General features: G+C 40.8%; 1 protein-coding gene across 5 annotated transcripts in view; it reads left to right on the top strand.

Moving 5' to 3' along the window:
* Window positions 1–23,007, top strand: part of PLEKHA8 (pleckstrin homology domain containing A8) — a 32,704-nt gene extending 9,697 nt beyond the window's left edge. For 2 of the 5 annotated variants that reach the window (XM_054816921.1, XM_054816923.1), the window contains exons 2-14: window positions 1,939–2,055; window positions 2,585–2,740; window positions 4,533–4,657; window positions 6,100–6,258; window positions 7,095–7,135; window positions 7,845–8,002; window positions 10,489–10,648; window positions 11,037–11,122; window positions 11,773–11,831; window positions 13,134–13,264; window positions 13,732–13,802; window positions 15,963–16,024; window positions 16,976–23,007. In XM_054816921.1, coding sequence (XP_054672896.1) covers window positions 1,939–2,055; window positions 2,585–2,740; window positions 4,533–4,657; window positions 6,100–6,258; window positions 7,095–7,135; window positions 7,845–8,002; window positions 10,489–10,648; window positions 11,037–11,122; window positions 11,773–11,831; window positions 13,134–13,264; window positions 13,732–13,802; window positions 15,963–16,024; window positions 16,976–17,173 — 1,523 coding nt within the window. In that variant the 3' untranslated portion in view covers window positions 17,174–23,007. Of the gene's footprint in view, window positions 1–1,925; window positions 2,056–2,584; window positions 2,741–4,532; window positions 4,658–6,099; window positions 6,259–7,094; window positions 7,136–7,844; window positions 8,003–10,488; window positions 10,649–11,036; window positions 11,123–11,772; window positions 11,832–13,133; window positions 13,265–13,731; window positions 13,803–15,962; window positions 16,025–16,975 lie in introns of all 5 variants that reach the window. The other 3 variants (XM_054816922.1, XM_054816924.1, XM_054816926.1) reach the window with 3 other exon arrangements.
* The last annotated feature ends 1,002 nt before the right edge of the window (window positions 23,008–24,009 follow it).

Raw genomic sequence — 24,009 nt, 5'->3', positions numbered from 1 at the left:
TAATAAAGAAGAGTTAGGTTCTGCAAAGGAAGACAAATAATTGCTGCTTCCCCCTCAAAAAAAAAAAAAAAAAAAAGACCCAGAACCAAAAAACCCAACCAAACAAAAACCTCAACAAAATATATTGACTCAGAAAATATTTTTAACCAGCCTCCAAAGTGATGGGGGCAGAGTGCTTTGTATGTTGGCTAATTGATCGCCCAGCCTTTGATTGATGGGATGCAATTTGGTTGAACATCAGCTGCAGTTGTAAGCTGTAGGACCATGGCTGAAATGATTCATGTGCAGCAGCAGGATCTCCAGACTGAATTAGAGGCTTGTATTGACTGTGGCGCTGTGCATTATTTAAAGGATTGGTTCTGTGCCATTGAGTGTCTGAAGCAATTAACTGCTTCTGTCTGCTGAACAATCGCCTCCTTTTTTTGTGAGTTCCTCCATATCAATAGTGATTTTTAAGATAGTTTCTTTATTTTGGTGGCAAGACAAATAAAAATCAGTGTTGCTGTTTTCTTTTTTTTTAAATTCTCATTCTTGTGATTTTTTTTCTTTCATATAAAACAAAGAAGTATTGAGAATACTTTGGCATTTATAATGTTTTTATATTCTTCTAGGAAATAATGGAAGATCTCTGGAAGAGTGTGAAAAAGGATTTATGTTTAATTTGTTTTCCAGGCACCCCGAAGGTTCAGTAACCTATAGACCAGGTTGGCCCGGGTGCTGTAGTATTGCTTCTTTAAAAAAAACACCAAACAAAAAACCCTAAACCACACTCTTACTATTAGCGTATGGCTTTAGGGCTTTCTAACCTTAAACTGAGTTGGGCTTGGCTTCAGCAGTAGCCTAAAGAGTTGGTCCCTAGCTGGTAAGCAGCAGTCGTTCCTCCAACGTGGCTCCTGCAGAGCTGTGCTGGTTGGTAGAGCCCTGGTACAGGGGACAGCAGAAGTGAGGCCCCTCTGCAAAAATGCATAGGAGCTACGTGGTCTTGTCAAAGTGTTTTTTCCCAGAGATGGTTTGCTGGCACAGTGTGGGAGCTTTGGTATCTCACTCCCTTGGTCCTGGCCAGGGAAGCTTGTTGCAGCTCAGTAAAGCTGCTTTCCTCCAGTGACGTTGCTGTTTCATTTCTTCTTAAGTTAATGAGCTTGTAGTTTTTAATTAGACATAAACGATGGCTGTCATGTCTTGTTTGTTTATATCTTTTCATACTGCTGTAATACTTCCAAAAGAAGAAAACAAAAGGGGTAATTTACTTCTGAGGTCGGGCAGCAGAGTGGGCAAAAGTGGTACCCAGAACTATGGGTTTTGGTCTAGCCCGGTGTTTTGGTTGTTCTCTGGGAAGGTATTCGGAAGTGCAAGCCATTAATTCAAGATTACTTTTTATCTGGGCAGCAGGAGAATTTCAAGAGCTATTGACAATGGCTTTGTTGAGAGATGGTGTTTAGAAATCTACACATCTGCTTCTGTCCCCTCCTTCCCTTGATTTTAGGAGTTTCTTGCCCATTGCTTTTCAAGGCAGTTTGGCTAGCCTTTCCCACAAGGGAGGTAGACACGTGAGGCAAGACAGCTGGGGTGGCTTTTGGAAAGAGTGAAGAGGTGGGTTGCACAGTGATGGAATGAATCGAGGGGTGGTGGACTGAAAAGATGGTTTTGGAAGAGAGTCAGTGATGCCATGTTAGCAAAACTGCTGAAAACAACATATGATATCTCAGGAACATACTGCTGAGGTTCAGGTGCCCGTGGAAAGGACACAGAGCTGCCAGCAAGCAGGGGTTGTGGTGTACAACATCCAGGCCTGTCCACAAATTTTACTGCTTCAAAGGGTTTAATTTTCCTGGGGTGGACTGAGAATCTTTGGGGCCTTATTTTCAGTGAGTCCCAAATGAGAGAGATGGTGGAATTGCAGGGAGAGAAGTAACTGAGAAATGCAGTTTTGTTTTTCAGGCTGGCAACCTCGATGGTTTCTTCTCTGTGGTGGAATCCTGTCCTATTATGACTCGCAGGAAGATGCCTGGAAGGGTTGTAAGGGAAGCATCCAAATGGCCGTGTGTGAAATTCAAGGTAACTAAGATACAGTAACACTCAGCTGCATGAAGTTTGTCCAGTAATGTTGCATTCAGAATGAGATTTCAGGTCACAAGAGCTTTTTGGCAGCTTGATTTCTTTGATACGTATTTGTAGTAACTCAGTAACTTGATCTATATGCCAGTTTTTATTCTATAGTATTTTCAAAATGTTAAGAGAGCTGCAAGCCTCTAATAGAATGAGTATTCTACAGGCAGGTGGGTCACTGTTTTTCATGAGCTGTGGTGAGGCTTGCCAGAAGAGGATGCCCTTTCCATAAAGGCTCCCAGACAATACTGTACTGATCACAAAACTACCTTTCATACACTACCACAGCTGTACGTGCGTGTGTCCTGTCTATACCCTAAGTCAGAAGAGAAGTTGTGAAATGGCAGCAGGGGAAGTTTGGGGCTGTAGATTCCTCCAATTTCATTACTGTTTGACCTGCCACCTAACATATCTGTTGGAATATTTGGTTGGGCTGGGAAGGGCTCAAGGACTGGTCTGAAAGCCGTGTTGCTTCCAGTTCATCCTGCAGATAACACACGAATGGACCTGATCATCCCAGGGGAACAATACTTCTACCTGAAGGCAAGAAACGCAGTTGAAAGGCAAAAGTGGCTGGTTGCGCTAGGAACTGCCAAAGCCTGTCTGACTGACAGCAGGACACAGAAGGAAAAAGGCAAGAACACCCTCTTGCTGGCACATACTGTTTGGTTTTTGTTTCCCTATCCTTACCCTAGTAGATGTGCACACAAAGATGACAAAAACCATATCTGAACCATGTGCTGATGGGTTCTGTAAGTACAAGGGGTGAGTAGCTCCTGGCTGCGGGTTACTGGGATGCAGACTGTGCATGCGGGTAAGACCCTCACCTTGTGCGACCGCCTTAGTGTGATGACCCAGCCTCTCATACCAGTGGCTCTTGAGCTTTGGAGTTCCTCAGACCCTTTCCTTCCATGTTCTAACTGGGCTGTCTTGTGCACTTCAAGAATCCCTTAGCAATTAAAATACAGGGTTTAAATGTGCGTACTAGTATTCGGAAGCTGAAATCTGATCATGGTCAGACTATGGAAATTAATTCATTTACCTCTTTGCTTTCATCAACAATCTCACTTTCACGCCAGTGAAAACCCCTCTTTCTTACAAGTGTGGCGTTATTCAGGAGTCAGTGTGAGACCTCATGCCTTAACCTTGCGTAACCTCAGTACAATAACTATGCAGAAGATGAGAAACCAGCAAATTATTGTTAATATATCAGTGATCCTGAGCGAATGCAGGGGGGCAGCCACTGCCTTTCCTGAGGTGAGGAATTGCCTCTCCTCTTAGCCTTATGTGTATCTTCACCAGGCTTTGCATCTACCGGTTCAAACTGAGTCAGAACTGAGCAGAAGATGCTACTGTAGGGTCCTACACAAAGTGAGGATCTGATGCACAGTGCCTAGAAGCAGAACAAAGTTATATCTATAAACTGATACACAGTAGCACAGGGTGAAAAGCTACAGATGTATTTGCAGAACTAAACTGTGTTAGTCTTATTAACAGACAAATTAATTTATTTTGTAATTCTGGGACTTTAATGTAAAAAAATTACTTCTGAAAAATCTCAGATTGACCGATCTGGATTAGTCGGCTCAATTCTGCACTCTCCAGTACAAGAAACATATGGACATACTGGAGTGAGTCCAGCAAAGGGCTACTAAGATGATTAAAAGAAATATGTGATGGGAGAGCATTAAAAAGATGGAGCCAGACTCTTCTCAGTGAATGGACAAGAGGAAATGGGCATAAATTTAAATTAAAGCAACTCCACTGAGACATAAGCAAAAATGTTTTGTATCTTGATGAGGGAGCACTGAAGCAGGTTGCACAGAGAGGTTGTGGAGTCTCCATCCTTGCCAGTGTTCAAAACCTGACTAGATGTGGACCTGAGCAATATGCTTTGGCTGACCCTGCTTTGAACAGGGAAGTAGGACTAGCTGGCCTCCAGAGGTCCCTTCCAACCTCAACCATTCTGTGATTCAAGGAAATATATTAAATTAATCCCTTTGTGTTGGACCGGATGCATCTTTTCCCGCCAGTGTTTTCTACCCAGAACCCTGATCTTTTCATTCACAACGTAATTGCTTGCACCTTAAACTACTTAGTGAAAACAGAAAATATGGTATGTAGGGGTTTCATCCTATTTAAAAGGCCCTTTAAAGTCAAGTGTTGTATACTTTCTTTTTCTCTGTGCCCTAAGTCTAGGAACATACTGTTCCTGTCTATGATGGCAAATAATGAAACAGTATTTTACCTGTCAGGAGCATAATTTATGGCCAATCCAGCTCATCTTTTTGAGTTGATAGAAAATGTTTTGAAATAAGGAAGTATTGATTGAATTAGATTGGATAATACTATTTCAGCAACTTTCCAAAATCATATACTGCAAGATGGATACAATAAATTTAACTCTTCTTTTGTTTCACTTTTAGAGTTCACTGAAAACACAGAAGCCTTGAAAACTAAAATGTCTGAACTTCGACTGTACTGTAACCTCCTTGTTCAGCAAGTGCATAAAACAAAGGAAGCCAGCATGTCTGGTGTATCAGAACCAGAGGTACAGCTCTATTTTTGGTGTAGACCACGTCTGTAAAGTCTTGAGCATTGTCAACTCTTCTGGTTAGCCAATGTAGTATTCACTCACAGTTACTTAATATTGCACCCTCTTTCTGCAGAGAACCTGTGGAAAATAATGTACCCGCACAACAGTTCTTGTTTAAATGAAGTAATACTGTATTGTTGCAAATAACTTTCCCTGTGTTGGGGTAGCAAGCAGTGAGGTGAGATATCATATCTGTGATCTAGATAATAACATCTCTGTAGGTGATCATGTATATATAGTGGATCAAAAAAGCAAAAGATTTTTTATAAAAGGTAACTTGCAAGAAGCGCACATTTGTCTGCCCCTGGGTCATTAATATTCTGCTTAGCAAAACATTTCTGTTCTCAACAAAAATCCTTGAAAGGTCAAGAGACAATGCAGACCACAAAAAAAGCAAAATAGCTAGAAAGAACTGCTTGGTTAGCCTCACTTAAGGTAAAGTTTCAAACCTTGAAAATCTTCCTGGCCAAAGAAGCCTCATTTAAGAGAGGTCTCCTAAAGACAGTGATCTGCTCCTTGCTTTGAGAAACCTGTGAAGAGGGATGCATGCTGCTTGCTAGAGAAGGTGGTGTGGAGTTCGAGGATGCCTCCCGCTGGAGAGGTGGGTCCTCAGGTGCAGGACAGGCAGGCAAAACACCTGAAGGTTGATCATATGTATGTCCAAACCATCTCCGTAAAGATACCTGATAAACTGTTTACGGTGGATTAACAGACAGTGCGGTGGCATGATGTAGTGTATAAATTACTAAAAAGTGATGTTAAAACTTGCAGCTCATGGGTTTTGACAACAAACAAGTAATCTGTTTATCCAGCTCATAGTTCACGCTTCTAGGGGAAACCTTGCTTTCCCTGATCTTACCGCTATTTAACTGGAAAGATTTATTGCTAAAAGCATTTCAGCATCAATAACTGCGCTTTGCCACAATACTCTTCATCTCTGCAGTGTGATGCTTCATTCTAGCTCTTTTTCAATTGCAGTAATTTTTTGTTCGTGAGATTTTTGAAATTATTATCCACAGATCATTTTGTATCTATTTAATTGGTTTACTTTTCATTTCTCCTGTCAGTTGTGTCTTCTGGAATGCCATTATTGAATAAATCAAGGCTTAGTATTTAATACGCTTTTAACACCAGAGATAAATAACTAAGAGGCATTGCTTTTAAAACGCAAGCATACTGTGCTTGTTCTAGTGAGAGGCTGACAAGAGTGGTAATGCTGTGAGGGGGCATGGCCCCAGTAATACATGATGCCAGTTCTCTGAGCAGCTGACACATTTGTTTTAATTAACATTAAACAGAAATCATGACTGTAGCACCTGTGGGCTTTGTAGATATTAGTTGCTCCAACTTGATCTTCTGTGGTAAGTCCGTGTCTTCCAATTGGTTTCTTCCCACAGACCGGGATTGATATGGGAGCTCTGTTAAAATCGACCTGTGACACCTTCCTGAAGACTCTTGAAGAATGTATGCAGATTGCAAATACTGCCTTCACTTCTGAGTTATTGCATCAGACCCCACCTGGATCCCCACATTTAGCAGTTCTCAGAACAAACAAGGTAATGGCCAGTATCCCTTTCTCTGTCTTGGCATGGATGGTGGCTTTTCTTGTGACTTGCAAATGAGGTAGGGCCATTTTTTAATAAGCAATGACCAAGCTCTTGGCTTTTAATGATAGGTAAAATTAAGCATTAACTTTCGGGGCCTGATCCAGCTCCAGACAGTGGTGTTTCAAAAAACACCTAACTGTATTACAAATTGTTCCATTATGGGAGCTCACAGCAATTATTACTCTTCTAAGCTACTGCTGCATTGGACCTGTGGTAATACGCCAACAGGAGCTGATGAGCTTATGTCTTTAATGACAAGGGCACTTTCTTCAGTCCTGGATCCACAATTACATATGCAAAACTGGAGCAGCTCTGGGAAACAGCAGATTAAGGTGTATGTAGGAAGGTAGATACATCACTGCATCTGGGAACTGAGGTTACTTCACCATACCTGGTATCTGGCCTCACATTTCTTCTGGTTTTTCATAATTTTTTTCTTAAGTGAAGAAAACATCATTGCAAAGAAAACTCACTGCTTTGTTTCCTTTCCACATGCTGTGTGCTGTCTCACTTGGCACTTGCTAGCTAGCTTCTAAAAGAACTCTCCTGGTTTTCTTTCTTTTTTTTTTTCCTTTTTTCTTTTCAATAATTTAATGATGTAATAATGTAGCCTTTTTTGCATTTGTCTGTATACTGCCTCCAGGTCAGAGAATTAGTGAGTGTATGCTTAGCTTTTTAGCTTTTTTTGCTGACTCCAGCTTGGGTTTAATAAAATGTGAAGTTTGAGAAGCGTGATACAGTCTTCTTGCTTTAAAGAATATTCCCCCTCCCCACTTATCTTACAGATAAAGCACTCTGTCTTGTCCAGTCACACCACAATGGAAAGGTATAATAAAAGTCTTTACTGTCAATCTCTTTCTAATCCGTTTTTGATAGTGTCTGTTCTTTCCATATTTTTACTCTAATATTACTAGTACTGGATACAGGCAGAATTGTATTGCTCTGAGCTGTGTACTTGGAAGCAGACACAACAAAAGGGAGCTGGCTCACCCCATGTCATGTCTCTTTATTATCAGCCCTTTCCCTTTTATTTTTCTCAGCCATCTACTTGGTGACTTACTGGTCTGTCACCAGCCAGCTCTCTCCCACTTCAGTGCTCTTTCCTGCACGTTATGTTCTACTCCATAAACTCACAAAATTGTTGATGGAGAGCAGGCTATGACTTGTGGAGTGGATGGCAAGGCTATATATTTTAAAGAACTAATGAGGGGATATTCTTTTAGCTACAATACCTGTCTGTGATTTTGTTTTTTGTAATTAATTGTACTTTTTTCATTATGTCTCTTTTTAATAAAGGTCATTGTAAATATATTCAAACTCTGTAAACTGAGGTTGAATTGTTAATCCTACTTGCTGCAAAGAGCTGCCTGGTTCCTTTTATTATTTTAGACAAGTTCTTTTGCTCAGAGCAGCCTGTGACAGCCTATAATTTCTGTCAACTATTTTTTCTGTTATTGTTATTTGTGTGTTTTCATGGGAAGAAGCTTACCAAGCAATGTTTTATACACTAACTATTATTCTGTCCCTTTCTTCAGGCAGATGGAATTGAACCCTTGTGAAAATGGCTCTGTAAAAGCAGAAATTAACCATCAGGAGCAAACCCTTATTAAAAGTCTGGAATGTTTAAACCTGGAAACAGACGAAGGGAGCAGTGATGTTTCTGTTGAAGATCACATAGCAGAGGATTTGGCAGGTAAATATATGCACCGTCTTTTATCCAGAACTGTTACTCTTTAAGTGTAAATGGAGGGAGGTGTAGGCTGCCTGTGAAAGTGCTGATACCTTGCTTCCCAGGAGAGGGAATGTCGGTGTATTTTAGCCTGATATCTGCCCATTGTCAAGTCTTCCCAGCATAGCTCCTGCCCTTGTTGATAGCTCACTTGGGACTGAATGGGGAAGGAAATTAAAAATTCTTTTTTGGACAAGTGGAGGCTCCTCTAGCTGCTGATTGACGTGCAAAACAATACAGCCTGGCAGAGCTTGGGCTTTTCTTGCACTGTGGACAGACACGTTATTCCCAGAGGCCCTCCGCTGGGAATGCCAGCACCTCTGCTAGTATGTAGGGCTGCAGTGTCAGAAGGGGGTTGTTGAAGCTTTGTGTGCCTGTCTGGGTGGGGTTGACCTTGTAGTCGCTCTTGATTGCTCTGACAAATCTTTATGGAAAATTAACCCTTTTTCTGCAACTAAGAGTATACTAGAAAGCACCTTATTTTTTCCATTACCTTAGCAATAGCATGAAACTTAGATTTGTGCGTGACTTCAGTAAAACACTTATGAACTAATTCAGTGTAAAATTCCATCCAACATAGCTATATTGTTAAGGGCTACTGAACTTAATTTTGTTAAATCTATACAAGTAAAGTGATTTCTGCTCATCCTGTTGAATGGACTGTATCATCCTTGAACAGTAGCTTTCTCTGCCTGGCCCTTATTCCAAAACATACATATGCAGTCAATGAATCAGCTGAAGTTTTTAAGCCCAAGTTAATCAATATGGTGATTTTGCTTTTACATGGGTTCTCTTTGGAGTTTTTCCCATTTCTGTGGCTGGTGTTGTGTAGCGTGGTAAGTCCCTGCAGAATAACATGCCTATGTCACCATTTAGCGTAATACCTCAAGAATACAGTGCTAAAGCAAGGAGATCAAACTAATTCAAGTCAGGTTGTTGGTATCATTTAGCTACTGAGGTTGTTCCTGTGCAAAAAAGAGAAAAGCCTACCCCTTCTTGGGTACACACATTTGAGTTGCAGAGTTTTGCTGGCAGTATGGGTTGCAGTAGGATGTACAGTGCCATCCGTATGGGGTGGGCTGACCCATCCAGCCCGGGGCTCCGTCTCGCCGATGGCTGTATTTGGGTGCTGCTCTGTCTCAGACACTCTTCCCTCCCTCTCCCCTTTATTAATAACAGTCAATCTTTAAAAACACTCAAGCACTGAAGTCCCATAAGAAATTTCTGTTTGTCGTTTAGGGCTTTGCATTTGAAGTTTCAGAGGACGCCGTGCTTCATGCATAGCACTCCTGTGGAGTCACTGCACACTCGGGCTGTTTCTCTACTCACCAGCCTGTGTGTCTTGGTGAAGGACAGATCAGTGATATCCCTCAAACTTGTTCCTTAGCAGAGTTCCTTTCCTTGTGAATGAGGCATGGTCAGTGATGGCTGAGGCCCTTTTTTTCTGCCCTGAGAATGGCTGAAGTCTCATGGCTGTTACCGGGCACGAGTGGTTCTTTTTTCGCCCAGGACCAGGCTGCAAGCGTGCTTTCAGACACTTCACTTAGAGGAAGACTATTCCTTGCAGCTTGATCGCTTCAGCCAGAGGCTCAGTTCCGCTTCAGGTCTGTAATCCTCACTGACACTTGAAAGTATTCCTTTCCTGGAGAGACAGGTTCCCTGGGGAATCTTGGGTGCTAGTTTCACAGTCTGGCAGCAAGATGTGCTGTAGCCATGGCTTGTACACTGCAGATGCTGTGAATATATCATTTTTGCTTCTTGACTTATTGTCTGCAGTTCTCCATGATGTCAGAAGGGATGTATAAGACTTTGTCTTCCTTTGGAGGTGCTCATGTAGTGCGCTGTTTATTTGAAACAGATGCACTTGACCCCAAAGAAGAAATAAAATAGATCACAGTGGGGAAGAAGCACCTGGATCTTTTTCTGGGAAACTTTAAAGATATTCATACAAATCGGGGACAACATAGCAGCCTTTGATATCATAGCAGTATCCATCTAAGCAGCCAGTTTACTTATTTATCAGAAGGAGCAAACAAGTCACTTATTATTTTGCTTTTGAAAATGCACTGTGCCACTATAATGGCACTGGAGAAGTTACAGCCATGTGAGAAGTAATCTTTCTTTCAAGGAGATGAGTTTTTTCCCTGCAGCATCCAATCACTTCTTCAACGCTCTTCTCTCATAAGGCTGTCCTTGCTGAGGATGTGTGGGCTCACCTGCATTGGAGCCTGGTGCTTGGTCTGTCTGATTAAAAGAAATGGGGAGAGAACTGGTTACACTGTGGTGAGAGTCATGGTGCTGTCAGGGAAAGCTTTTAAATTTGCGTGATCCGGATATCCAAGTGCCTTCCTTCAAATAGAAGGCATCTTGATGAACAGGAATAACAACATGGGTATGTGGCTGTTTTGTTTTTCTATTTTTATTTTTCTTCTGTTTCCTGTAAATGTAAGGCATTAAAGAAGATGGAGAGAACAAGCTGCAAGCTGTAGAAAGCTGTGGTGCCTACAAGTTGCTGCAGTCGGAAACAAATTCTTTAAGTGGATTGACTCTGTGTGAGGAAGACAGAAATGAAAATGATTCTCCTACCTTCTTCAGTGTCATGAGCAATAGGTAGTACAGATTTCAATTAAAAGGATTATTGAAATTTTGTTAAGCCTTTAATTGACTCATTTTTAAGACTCTTCTGTCTGCAAAGCTGTATTTGCTGAGATTACTGCGTATAGCACAGTAATTGAAGAAGATATCCTTTGTAGAAGTAGCTCTACAGAGTGGAGCGGGAGGTTTTCTCCTTGTTTGTAATTACAGGCCTTGCTTGCACACCATAAATGTGTATTTTCTGCAGTCATTTATTATAACCTAGTGAAACAAAAGCCATGTTGGTGGTTCCAGTTTTACCTCTATGCAAATGAAGTGGGCATGAAATGTAATTTTGCCTTTAAAAGTTGTACAAAGAGGAGTTGTTAGGGTAACAATATTTTCTGCTTGTCCTGGACAACAGGTTCAGTGATATTGAACTTCGGGAGGAGGAGGGCATACCAACAGAAGAGTTCCTGGAGTCATGTTATGCAATTGTGCCGGTTCTGGGTAAGCAGCTGCTTCTTCTGACTCCTTTTGACTGCTGCCACCTGCGAGAAAAGGTGGAACAGTTGATTTGGAGAATTTGTTTCTTTGCGAAAGGGATATAGTAGAAACAGTTCCTATCAGCAGAATCAATTTGACTGGTACCAAAAGATGTTTCTTACTCCTTCACTTTATAGAAGATCCACTCTCATTTAGATGGGACCCATGTATAAGCTGTCTGGAAATCTATGGGTCTATCTGGAACAGCAGTTTCTTACCCTCAGAAGAGCAGCTTGGATGTCTTACACGTCCAGTACAGCTGACAGCACACCATCAGCTGTACAATCTATTTGATTTTTCCAAAGACTTCTATCTACAGCTAGTGCAGCCCCTCACCTGCTTGGCCCCAGCATCTAACAGTGGATGTGAGGTGCCTGTGAGCGTGCACCCTTTTGAAGACTACCAAATTGTACGTCGGTGTATTTTAATGCTTGTACCAGCTGGGGTGGATTGGTTCTACACCAAAGAAGGACTTTGATTTACATCATTTAGTATTTTCCTGCCATTTAGAGGGATTGCTAAGAGAGTTAAGGAATTGTTACTAAGACATGAGGACTGGAAAAAGACACAATTTTAAATGTGGCCACCATTTGTTTTTTTTTTTTTTCCCCTAGACAAACTGGGACCAACTGTCTTTGCTCCTGTTAAAATGGATTTTGTAGGTAACATCAAGGTAACAGCTTACTTCTAGCACTGTTATGTTGTTTTGTTTTTTTTAAATGAAATATCTATTTTAGGCCCTAAAGCTCAAAAATCTTTGTTGTAGGAGTCAATACTGTAAGGCTATTTAATATTTGATAATTTTACCATCTGTCAGATCAGAATGCTAAAATGCCCCTAATTCTGTTCTTACAGTACATGCTGTGTTTAATAAATCCAGTTGTTGTACACAAACTTATAAAATACTTCATTGACTGCCAAGTAGAACATCTGTTACACCTAATGAATATGACTTTGATTCTGAGCTGTATAGGTACTAAGTTGTGATGTGATGGTAGCAATATTGATTTTAGACTGTAAAACAAACGGAGGGGGAAAACCCCTTTCCTCAACCAAGTGGGAAGAAGTTAGTACGTTAAAAAGCAACTTCTCAGCAGGTCGGGGCAAACCTGCATCCTCGATTCTTGTTCTGGAAGTTCTTCCAGCTCCAAGCTTGAAAAGGTTTGAAGTGCTGCTTGTGAGACAAGATGTATTCACAGCGAGACTTCATAGCTTTTCTTTCAAGGGAAAAAAAAAAAAAAAGGAAAGCAAAACATAACTTCTGAGTGTATGATAAGGAACATTCAGATTTGTTTGGTGCAAAGACAGACAAGTATTCATTTATCTTACTGAAGGTAGCCACTGAAAGACTGAAAATATCAAGAGAGAAAGCTATTTAAAAAACTAAAACCTTGAGTATTTATTGTCAAGTGATAGGCAGCTACTCCTTTAATGCAGAAGAAGAAGAAGCTGTTTATCTGCCCCTTATAAATTTTCTCTCTTGTTTGTTACACACAACTCCTCACAAAAACTTGGGAATAAATTCAAAAGTTTAAGCATGCCGATGACTCATAAGTGTAATTGAGAATTTGCAACTTAGCAGTTGCCAGAAGGTAACCTTGCTTGTACTTGAAGCTTGGGGCAAATGGTACTTCACTTGGAGAGCAGGTTAACTCCTTTCCACCAGTGTGGAGGATGCCACGCCTAAAGCATTTTGTCAGACAGAAATGGTAGGTTCCTTGTAAATCTTTGACTGAAATGATTTTTTTTTGTTTGTTTGCATTAGCCAGATGGATAGCCAGATGTGTCTGGGGTGGTGCCCTGGGAAGGCATGCCCAGCGTGGCAGGGCAGCCGTGCCGTGGGGAGTGTGTGCCGTAGTTGGGGATCTGTGGTATCCCTTTGCAGGGAAGAGTCCTGGTAAATAGGTGGTATTTATAGGACAGATGACTATTTGGTTTTAAAAGCCTAAAGCTTTCCCTCTTGTTTTTACTCCAGAAAATAAACCAGAAATTTATAACCAACAAAGAAGAGTTTGACACCCTTCAGAAGATAGTGCTCCATGAAGTGAATGCAGGTGTAGCACAAGTTAGAAACTCTGCTACGGAGGCTCTCCTCTGGCTAAAAAGGTAATGACCTCATATCTACTTACACTATGAGCTGCTAAGGTGCAGTGAGGGGCTTTTCACCAGCACAAGCTTACGTACGTGGAGCAAACTGGTTACTTTCCACAGGCTCCATTAATCCAAGCTGGCTAGGTTCAAGATTAATGTGTTGTCTGTGGTTGTATCACTGCAACTTTGCCAAAAGGCCTGAAAAAGCAATTGCAGGCTTTTTTCCCATAAAAGTGAAGTTACAGTGATCCTGCTGGGCCAGCACATCAGGCAGGTGATTTCAGGCTGCAGCAGAAATGTTTTAGCAAAGTGTTTTCCCTTGGGCTGGGAGAGAGGCTGGAGGAAGTGGCTACATTTTTTTATTCAGATTGAAAATAGCACCTTGATTCTGAGTTACATTGCAACTTTGGGGGTTATATTATAGTTTGGGTTACTTTGATATAAACACGGTTTCTTTTCATTTCATGGGTTCATCCTGACAGAGGTTTAAAGTTCTTGAAAGGGTTTTTGACAGAAGTGAAGAATGGGGAAAAGAATATCCAAACAGCTCTGAGTAAGTGCCATTTTTTTTTTATTCTTTGTGTGCTTCTGAATTTACATGTGTTTTCTTTTATTCAGTGACTAATGATGCAAGTAATCTCCAAGACATAACTTTTCTGAAAATTGCAGTTTTTGAAAATGACCATCTTCAGGCAGGTTACTAGGTAACTCGTCAATGTTGATTTAATAGCAGATAAAGATTCCTTTAATTGGCATACTTTTGGCAGGGGAGACAGTCATATCTCAGGGAAAAAAGCACTTTGTCTCATTCCATTTTTTCCTACTGGTTTGCAGCGAGAGCACTCCCAAATTTATAGTTACTGTTGTGGTTTTTTTTTTTTTTAGTTCCTTGTGAGATTGGCCATCACTTTTTGAAATCACCGCTTTGCCAGTATGGCCATGAATTGCCTGTATCAGTTAGAAGGGAGTTTGTACCAGAAAAGAAGGAATTTTTTCCAAGTACACGATTTCTGACATCAAGTCAGGCTAGTGCCCACAGCAAGTATTAAACAAAATACAAAGCCTGCTTAGACTTGACTTGGTTATTCCTGAGTAAGACCTTTTTATATGCATGCAGTCTAATGTTATGATAATCCTTTAAAACAGCTTTAAAACAGCATTTTTTAAAGCTTTTGGGGTTTTTCTTAGCTTCTTTTTAAACAACTAAGCAGTCACCCTATAGGATTAGTAAAAAGAGCTACTACACCAAAGTATGTAAGCAGCTCTGTAAATACATTGCTACTGGATGTGGATGTTAAGTGCCTTGACTTTCCATGACATTTATTTGACCTTCTGAGTCTGAAGGCTTCAGCACTGAATTACTACTTGAATCGCTCTGTGTCTGCAGCAGAGCCATGCTGCTGGCTTTTTCTTGCTTCTTCCTTCTCTTTCTCTCCCTGCAAAGCTCTTCCATATCTGTATCACCAGTACAGCTTTGGTTTACTGTTACAGTTTTTTATTTAGGAGTTTCTGTGCTATTTGAACCTCAAGTAAAGATGGGGTATATCTTCTCTTTCTACAACCTCAAATATCAACCTCAATAAAAAATGGAATATCCAGCAGTTCTTATGATCTTCTGAGGAATAAAGAGCTTTCTACAGGGATTTGTCTTGGGATTTAAATCTAGGCAAACTTTTCAACTTCTACTGTCCCCTATATTTGCTGATAAGGCAGAGAATAGACTTGTCAGTCCTGTTTGCTACACCATACTCTTTTTTTCTCCTTATTTCATTGCTCTTGTTACTGTATGCTTTTCTCACAGGTTCTCACTCTTACTGTAAAGATAGAAAAGCTGCGTTCCCTAGTCATTAGCCTGATAGATGAGGAGTACTTCATATGACAGCAAAACTTGTGGCTGTGTTTTTCTGACTTTTTACACTCTCCCAATAATAACTGTCTGCAGGCTTTTGAGTAAATACCCTAAACCAGCAAAATGTAGAGGTTCCCTTTTTTCAAGGTGAACAGCTCAGGGAAAGTATAATACAATGTCAGAAACTTAAAAATTCAACTGAAGGACAAGGATCTGAAATTATGACGGTGACAAACTAAGACTGGGAAAATATGGCTCAAAGATGTTTGGCCTTGTATATAGAAAGCTTTGTATATGAAAGTGGAGCTGGGTAGGAGCATAACAAGGGCCTTCATCAAAGGCTACACTTGGGGGACTCACAGGAGGGATCCTGAGGATTATTTTAATAATGGCCTGGTGCTTTCTGTTCCAGTGATCCTTGACCCTCAGATGTAAACAGAGATGCCTGCACTAACCACCTCAATTGAGGCTGGCTAACCATCAGCTTGCAGGATTGTTTCACCCCATATATTATTTTCTCGGACTTGGACTGAACTGAGAACTAGATAGTAGAAGAAGTGTTAGTCGTGAAGCACAGCTAGTCAAATAGAAATTACATTTGCCTGCCTGCCTGTTAGAACACTTAATTGTCATGGATGAGTTGAAGGAAATTTGACAGCAGAGGTGAGAGCCCAGTGCAGAAATCCCAAATCTGTCATCTCCTTTCAGTCAGAACTTTTGTGCTCAGAAACAGCTATTATTTGCATCTAGTGGCAAGAATATATCCTTAAATAGTCGTTTCTAAGCTCTAAGGTCTCTTTGTGATGCGAACTTAAAACTGCCATGCATCTATCTCTTGATTTTTTTATTTTTTTTTCCTTTAAGACAATGCTTATGGGAAGACATTACGGCAGCACCATGGTTGGGTTGTCCGCGGGGTCTTTGCGGTAAGTATTTATCTTGGTTGCTGAGGGGTCTTGTTCATGTGATCGTATGTTGTGTGTAATTAATAAATGGTGTTAAAATTCTAAGCATTAAAATGAATAGATTCCTTTGTCAGACCTTATTTTCAAGGTTGAGGATTATAGTTATAACTATGTCTAGTATTGGGCTTTCAGGGTGGAACCTGGTTTCTGGAGCTAAAACTCCAGATCACACTGGCATGCACATTTTTTTCATTATGTGTTTTTCAGCACAGTCTTGCAGGACTATTAAATGAAGAAATGAGGGTTTGAGGTTGCTTTTTTGAGGATTGATCTGTCTTTGGATGTGAGCATTCAAGAAGGGTTATGGCAGAACGAATGTGTCAGGGAGTTAAAGTAGAATATATTGGCTAGAGGAAATGGTTTATTTTTTTGTCCAGTCTGGCAGCTCCCCCTTGTGTCTGTCCCAGAAATTACCACTGAAATTACAAAAGGAAAAAAGAAAGCCTCATCCGGGCAATCATGACAGAGACTTTGACTGGGAGAAACAGAAATGTTGGGGAGAGCTTTCTAAAGAGCGTTTTGCAGATGGGACTTCAGTGCTGAAGTATGTGACACTGAGTTGGGAACTCCCCTAACAAACTACTTTATTGGGGGTTTGTATTTAAATAACGTCTAATTTATGTGATTTATTTGTACAAAATATGATATACAGACACCTCCTAAAAATCAGGCCTCTCTGAAGATGTCTTAAACTGGGGATCTATACAGAGATAATTAAAATAAAATAAAATTAAAAAAAAATGTTGGCCTCCCTCCCAGTTCAAAATCTTAACATATGCCCATAGACATAAATATATTAAAGCTATGCAATTTAAGTGCAAAGAGGGATGTCTCAGAAGTTTTTTATGGCTTTAGTTGGGTTTCCTTTCCTGTTCTGTTTTGCAAATCTAAAAGCTTTGCTTTCTCTCTCAGTTAGCTTTAAGGGCAGCTCCAACATACGAAGACTTTGTGGCAGCTCTGTCTGTAGAGGAGTGTGATCCTCAGGAAGAAACATTTTACAAAGGAATGCAGAGGGACCTCAACATTTACTTACCAGCCATGGAAAAGCAGCTAAATATCTTGGACACTCTCTATGAAGTACATGGTTTGGAGTCAGATGAGGTGGTATGACTACAGCAAGAACTGCATCTTAAAACTTCAGGGACTGTGTCTGTTAGCAAAGATATGTTTTCTTCTTCCGTTCTTGAACATCGTTTCTGCTCATTGTATTTTTTCAGGCGGGAAGGTTGTTGTGAGTGTTTTTGGGGAAGGGTATGTATGATTTTCATTTTTTTGTTATGCTTGTTTTGTGTTTAAATGCAGAGGTACTGTTTCTCTGAGTCCTAACTATGTCCATGATGAATGTTTTTGACTGTTTCTCTCCTGCCTGTGGACTCCCTCTTCTCTTCACCTCATAAAAGTAACAGAGCAGAATTTGGCCTTTGCTCCTGTACCTTAGGAGAGAGCTGTGCGTGCAGCGGAGCATCGGGATGTCAAGATGGAGCCCAGGCAGATGCTGATGGCTCTGGCTCTCCCATGCCTTGTGCCCTCCCTACGACAGTGTAGGAGGGCAGAAGTGGTGAGAGTTACTGCTACCTTGGTAGCAGAAGAGAAGGGCAGTTAAATCCCAGTGAATAAAGTTCATAGTGAGTTTGTCCCTTAATTTGGGTTGAAGCTTTTTAATGCAGCACCTCCCCAAATATGACAGAGATCTTCACCACAAGCATATGCGGCTGGTGGTCTGAGCTTCCCCAGGAATCAGCCTTTGAAATTGGGTCTCCTGTTCCCTGAGAAGCTCCCAGTATGTGCCAGGTTCTCCCTGTCACCTCCTGCCAGTGGGCTGCAAGAAATTTGCTGGCACAGCTAATCGCAACAGTGCTTTACACAAGCAACTGAAGATCATGTCCATCATCCTGGTTTATTAAGCTTTTGGTGGGTTCTTCTCTTTAAATCAAATCCACACAAAAACATAATATTTGCTTTTAAATTGAATACAGCTAGCAGCTTAAAAAGTAGATTTTATTAAAATCCTTCCTAGGCTGCCATTATGGGCAGGGATTTCATGGAAGTGGTCATGAATGAGTAAAGTGTAGAGGAAGCTAGTGTCATGGAGCTATTACACATTGGGACAATTACAAACCTGAAAATCTGAAATTATGTAGAAGTGACTGGAAATTAAGAAAGTAAGGTTTGCTTCTTTCCCCTTTTTGCTGATACAGATAAAACCACACCTCTTAGCGCTGCTGCCATTAAAAATGATAAAGAAGTCCTTTTAGCTAGTGATGGTTAAGGACAAAATTCCTAGTTGTGTTGAAGAGTAGAAGGCTGTCTGTGAATTACCGACTGCCCATCCAAGGCACAAGAGGGTGTGTCAGTGGTGACACTGGGCTTTGGATGGCTTTGTGCAAAGAGTTGAGTTTAACTCGTGTGCAGGAGGAGAGAAGACTATTCTAAGAGGTACTTAGAATTAGTAAATCTTCATAAATATAGGAGAAGCCAGTGTCACCATACTCACAGGAGAAGTACTGGCTTTTGCTAGGCTAAAAACCACGTTGTTAGTAAAATGAATGTACTGCAGGCCTGCTGCCTTGCATCGCTCTGTGACAGGAGCCTCTCTGCACACCAAATACTTGATCCTTTCTAAAGAGGCTAGGATTGAGCTTTAAGAAAAGCATATGATGCTTGAAGGAAAAAAAGACCAAACATCACACTTGGTGTATAAAGCAAGATATTGTAATTAGGCGTTTAAACAGTGTGACTTCCTTGTTCTTGTCATCTTCTCTGAGTTGTGCCTATCTGTAGTTCTTACATACACCAAGACGAATCAGAAGGATGCAAAGGTTTTAGGTTTTTGGATTTTCTTAATTTAAGTAGTATATATTTATGTTTGAGTACAAAGTCAAAACTTTTGACCAAAGCTCCATTTGATTATTTCACTACTCACAGTGCTAAAAATGAAGCAGAGAGCCTTTGAATTCAGCTGTCTGCTTCTTCTAAGCCTGAACCACATCTGTAGTAGAACAACCAACTCTCCACCCTGTGTGGTTTCCTCAGGGTTTTCAGCTGTTATGTGGGAAGCTTTGCTGTAATAGTTCTTAGCTGAACGCTCTGGGAAGGTAATGGAGACCACATTTCCACAAAATATCAGCTGGGGTATGGGGAGAGGGGGAAGAGATCCCTCTTCTTTAGAAATTAACTTTCAGATCATGATGAAAATTGACTTCCCTTTTTTGCTCTAAGCTTTTCCAGTAGCAAGAAAGTGTATTCAGCACTTAGTCTTGGAGGTATTTTGGGGTTTTCTGTTTGTTTTGTTTGTTTTTGTTTTGTTTTTTTAACTAGCAGGAGAACCACTGCTTTGTTAGTAGTGTACTAGACCCAGTGTTTGATGCTAAAAGTCAAGAGGCTTTATTTCATAGGCAGAGAATGTAACAGCTCCATTGGGCCATTAACGTCAGCAATTACTAACTTCTTTTTTCTAACAAATAGAGAGTGGTCCACATTGCATATCCTCTAGTCAGTGTGGCATCCTGCCTCAGAGCAGGCTTTCTCATCTTGCTCTTCTGTGTAAAGTTGGTCTTTCTGAACTCTGGAATTGGTACTTGAGAATGTTCTTAGGAGACCCCTGCGTGCTTGTTGTTAAACAGGGGACTTGCAGGGAAGGAACTGAGCAAGATCTCCTTGCCTTCAAAACTTGTACTTCACCATGCACTGCTCTTCCAGGGCATTGAGCACTTCTAAGACTTATGAATGCTCTCTTTCCAGTCAAGCTACCACTGAGAAAGAAACCCATGCAGCACGTTGCAGAGCTGAACTCCACGTTATACTCCAAGGATGCAGTAGACCAGATGACCAAGTGGAAGCAAACAGACTGCTAGACAATTTACTTCTTTCTTTTCTTGTGATGTCAGTTTGGCAAGCAGAGAGGATTGCTTTTGACTTTAATAATTGTAGAGAACAAACAACTAACTTTTGGCCTTCAAATTTAGAATTGGAGAGAAGGTCGGTGTTTTCTGTTTGATTTGTTTGGTTCGTTGATGGGTTAGGGTTGTTTTGGTTTGTTTAATGGCTGACATTTATGAACAACTGACCTACATAGTGACGGAGGTCCACATGACTCTCAGATAACAGCACCCTTGCTCTGTATACTTTACATGAACTGCTTTGGTTTCTGATACTGCACTAGTCTAAAGTTTTGCGTCCCTTTCCTTTAGAAATGCTTTCGGCTGTTTCCTTCAATGTCTAACAGTTGCATATTCTCAGGGATTTTACTTAGCCATGGCAAAATAAGAGTAATCACAGCCTTACCCTAGGGGAGTAAGGCTGCTTTTTGTGAAATTAGTATAGCTGAGTGTAGAACTCTGATACAACAGACGACACTGACAGTGTCTATCCAGTGTGCATCCTTGCTGAGACATGGTAAATCCCAAAGCAATCTGATAGAAGTGCTATCTAGTACTGAATAATGGCTGTCAGCATATTTGAATAGAGATCATACACACATCTTTGTAATATAGTGCCGTTGACATTAGAGCAAGCTCTCAAATAATTTCAGTCGAGTTCTGCATAGCAATGGGAGGCTTTTATTTATTTTATTTATTTTGTTGTTATTTTTTTAAAACAAACTGTGTTCTGGAGCCCCCTCTGCTATTTTAAGACATCTTACACTGTTGCATATTGAAGTTCTGTGACATTACAATTGTAGAATATGAACTGGATACTCAAGTGCTTTAGTGTAAACTTACGGAGTCATTAAAACATCCCATTTTGACACAGTTGTAATATGGGTCTCCCTTTAACAGATGCACTTAAAGTTAAGGGTCATATACCTTCACTTACAAGCTTTTTGTAAAGCATCATCAGGATTTAGGTTACAGCTCTTTACTTTAAAAAATGTTTCGTAGTTTGAAAAGTGTCACTTGATTGGCTGGATGTATAAAAAGTGTGCCCAAAATGTGCTCCGGTTGTTTGCAGCGTGCTTTGGCAAAGGGGTGTGGACCATTACAGAAAACAGTGTTACCTGTGTCCGTATGCTGGACCTTCTAACCCCTTCTTTTCATTATCGCTTCAGCTTTTTTTCTGAAAAACTTTGAAAGGCAGTTTAAGGTTCCCTAGACGCCAGAAAAGATGATTAGCACTGTTCCTACCTGGCTATCTTTCCCTCTTCCCCCACCTCTTCCTTTCCTTCCGTTGTCATCTGCTTTGCTACCAGAGCTGTTGCTGTCAAGTCAAAGCATCTTTCTAGAAGAGCGCAAAGCAGGAAGTTTAGTAAGTGATACCAGTGTAAACTTGGAAAATCAGATCTGAATTCCTTGGCAGGCAACTAACGTACAGTCAGATAGAGAATGGGCTGCTTTTGTCTGAAGTTTCTCCCTGGCTTGACATTATTTTGCCAGGAAAACCACACCGCCTTGAACTTTTAATTTCACCAATGAAATTTAAATTGAGGCGCTTCAGACTTGGCAGTTCTACCTCTTATGAGTGAAGCACAGGGATTTTTTTTTTTTTTTAATTGATGTATTTCTCTTCTTTTGCATGCATAGTACAGATAACAAAACAAAAAGTGAAGGGGAGTGGGAATAACTGAATTCATGCCTCTCTGCTACCTTCTGTAGCCCGTTGGTGAGCAAACCCTGCAAACTACTACATGCTCCAAGCAACACAATCTCCCTCATGCAGAAGGAGTATCATAGCACACTTACTGGCTCTGAGCAAGCCCAGGCAGTAGCTGATCCTGCTCACAGTTCACACAAGGATTTAAGCACTTGCTTTGAAGTTAGAACATAGCTGTATATATATGTTTCACTTAAACACATATGCTCCCTCCCACTGGCATGCAGTTCTTAAAAATGTGGTCTTTGACTATCATTTTTAATGTCTCTTTCTTGGTATAGGATTTTTCCCCACAGGTACTCCAGATGTGCTAGAGGTGGATTGGGTTTTTTTTAATATATGAAACTTCCTTGTTTTCATATCTTGATTTCTGCTTAACACTAAGTTTGTTAACTTTATTTTTCATCGCGGCATGCAAGGGGTCCAAAACTTATTAATTCCTTTATTTAAAGTCATCTTGGAAGTTTGAGATTTGTGTCTACTTGAAACTAAACAAGTAAATTGCATTCCAGAATATGGTGACTAAACTGAAAACCAAAGCAGCTTGCTTTTGTGTTTTCCTTTCCTATTTTCTTTTTTCAAGCCAATTTTGGGCATACATTTTATCACTGTCAAGCTGAGCTTCCTGCAAGCCTTACTTATACATGCTAAAATATATTACTTACATACTGAAATACATGTAAAATGAAGAGAAGGTATATTGCCTCACACTTTAAATTTACTTAATTCTAAGGGCTTGTTCATGCCCCCAAAATCACCTCTTCCAGTGTAAGCATTGCACAAATTGTTGTGACATAAGCAGTTCAGTTTCAAAATACTTTGGAGTTTCCAGTCTGCATCATCTCAAATCATAGATGCAAACCGTAGAGCATCTATCTGCCTTCTTTTGGAGCATTGTTTAGACCTTTGTCAAACTTTTGTATTATTTCATTATAATAAACTTATTTTAAATAAGCATGTTTTAAAATCTCACTTTCTCCTTGCATGGATTTTGTTTCTTTTATTACAATAGAGGGCCTAAAGTGCTCTTCAGGACTGCATCTGTTTTAGGTACTGTGTGAGCAGTCAAAACCAGTATGTTTCTGGTTCATAGAAACTACCTGTATGTATCTTTGTATGAAGAATGTTAACACACATGGAGCCTGTTTTGATTACGAGAATAAAAGCTGTGTCTGGCATATGGTTGTGGGTCCTTGGCTGGTCTCAATATGTGAAGGTTGTAGTTACAAAAGCCAGCCTGGCAGCGTGAGAGCAATTAATATTTTAAAATTGCTTGTATTATATGTCCTTTTGCCTGGACTTGAATCTCTTCTGTAGGAGTTCTGAAGTCTCTGAAATCTGTACGGTCATCTTGAGATGCAGATAAAGACTAGTGTTCCTTACTTAATGTGGCTGGAACATCTCCCTTTTTTCTCCCTTTCTTTCTTTCTCTCCGTGTAAGCACAGCATGGACCTGAGCAAATCTGTGGTACCCATTTGCCTCTCCATAGCAAGGACAAGTCCCTCTGTTAGATCTCCACCTGGATGTTGCCATTTGTGAAGCGGCACAGGCATTTTCTCAGCTGCGGAAGAGCAGATGAGACGGAGCCATTGCCTGTGCCCAACCAAGCCTGTATGCGTGTATCCCGTTGCAGCAACGCCAGCACTGGCAAATCTGTTGCCGTTACGGGGTCCCAGATGAACTGCAGAAAGAGCCCCCGGCTAAAGCTTTGACAGAGTTTGTGTTAGTAAAGGTCATGGGCTGAGTTAGTCGTTGCTAAATTCCTGTCCCTGCCCCTGTCCTTACAGGAATCTAGATCTGTGGTTCAAAATAAAAATGGTGTGCTGAAGGTGTAGGGTTTATAGGAACACACAGGTGCTGCTGTTAAAATGGGAAGCTGAAAGAGGACACATTATAGATTCAACAATGACCAAATTATCCGTAAATAATTTTTTCTTATGGTTCTCCTGTGTGGAAAAAGCCTATGTTCTCTGAAGTTGAGTGGGAATGGCAATGCAAGCTCACAGCACCAAAGCTTTAACTAATGCAACCAGGCAGAGTGAAACCCTTACTGGGTTGCTTGCTTTTAGCCCAGCTGGAAATCCTGCTGCGCTGGGGACAGCGTGGGGCTGGCGTGCGGTTTTGCTGCCCTATGGGAAATAAAAAGCTATTGAAATGCAGAATATGGGGCCATAATTCAGTGCTACAGCCTGGATGGAGCACAGGATTTGAGCACCAGTTTAACGTGTTTGCACAAAGCTGTTCCCTGAACTGGAGCCATCAGGAGGAAAGTTTTCTTTATGCTGTGGGGACTGGTAGAGTAAGTGTCAAGCACAAGTATTAGGACTGAGAAAAGGAAGTGCAGGAGATGCCGCAG

The sequence above is a fragment of the Grus americana genome, chromosome 2 (genome assembly GCF_028858705.1).
Source record: "Grus americana isolate bGruAme1 chromosome 2, bGruAme1.mat, whole genome shotgun sequence".
Lineage (NCBI taxonomy): Eukaryota > Metazoa > Chordata > Aves > Gruiformes > Gruidae > Grus > Grus americana.
The sequence above is the reverse complement of the archived record's forward strand: the minus strand, read 5'-3'. Positions and strand labels throughout refer to the sequence as shown.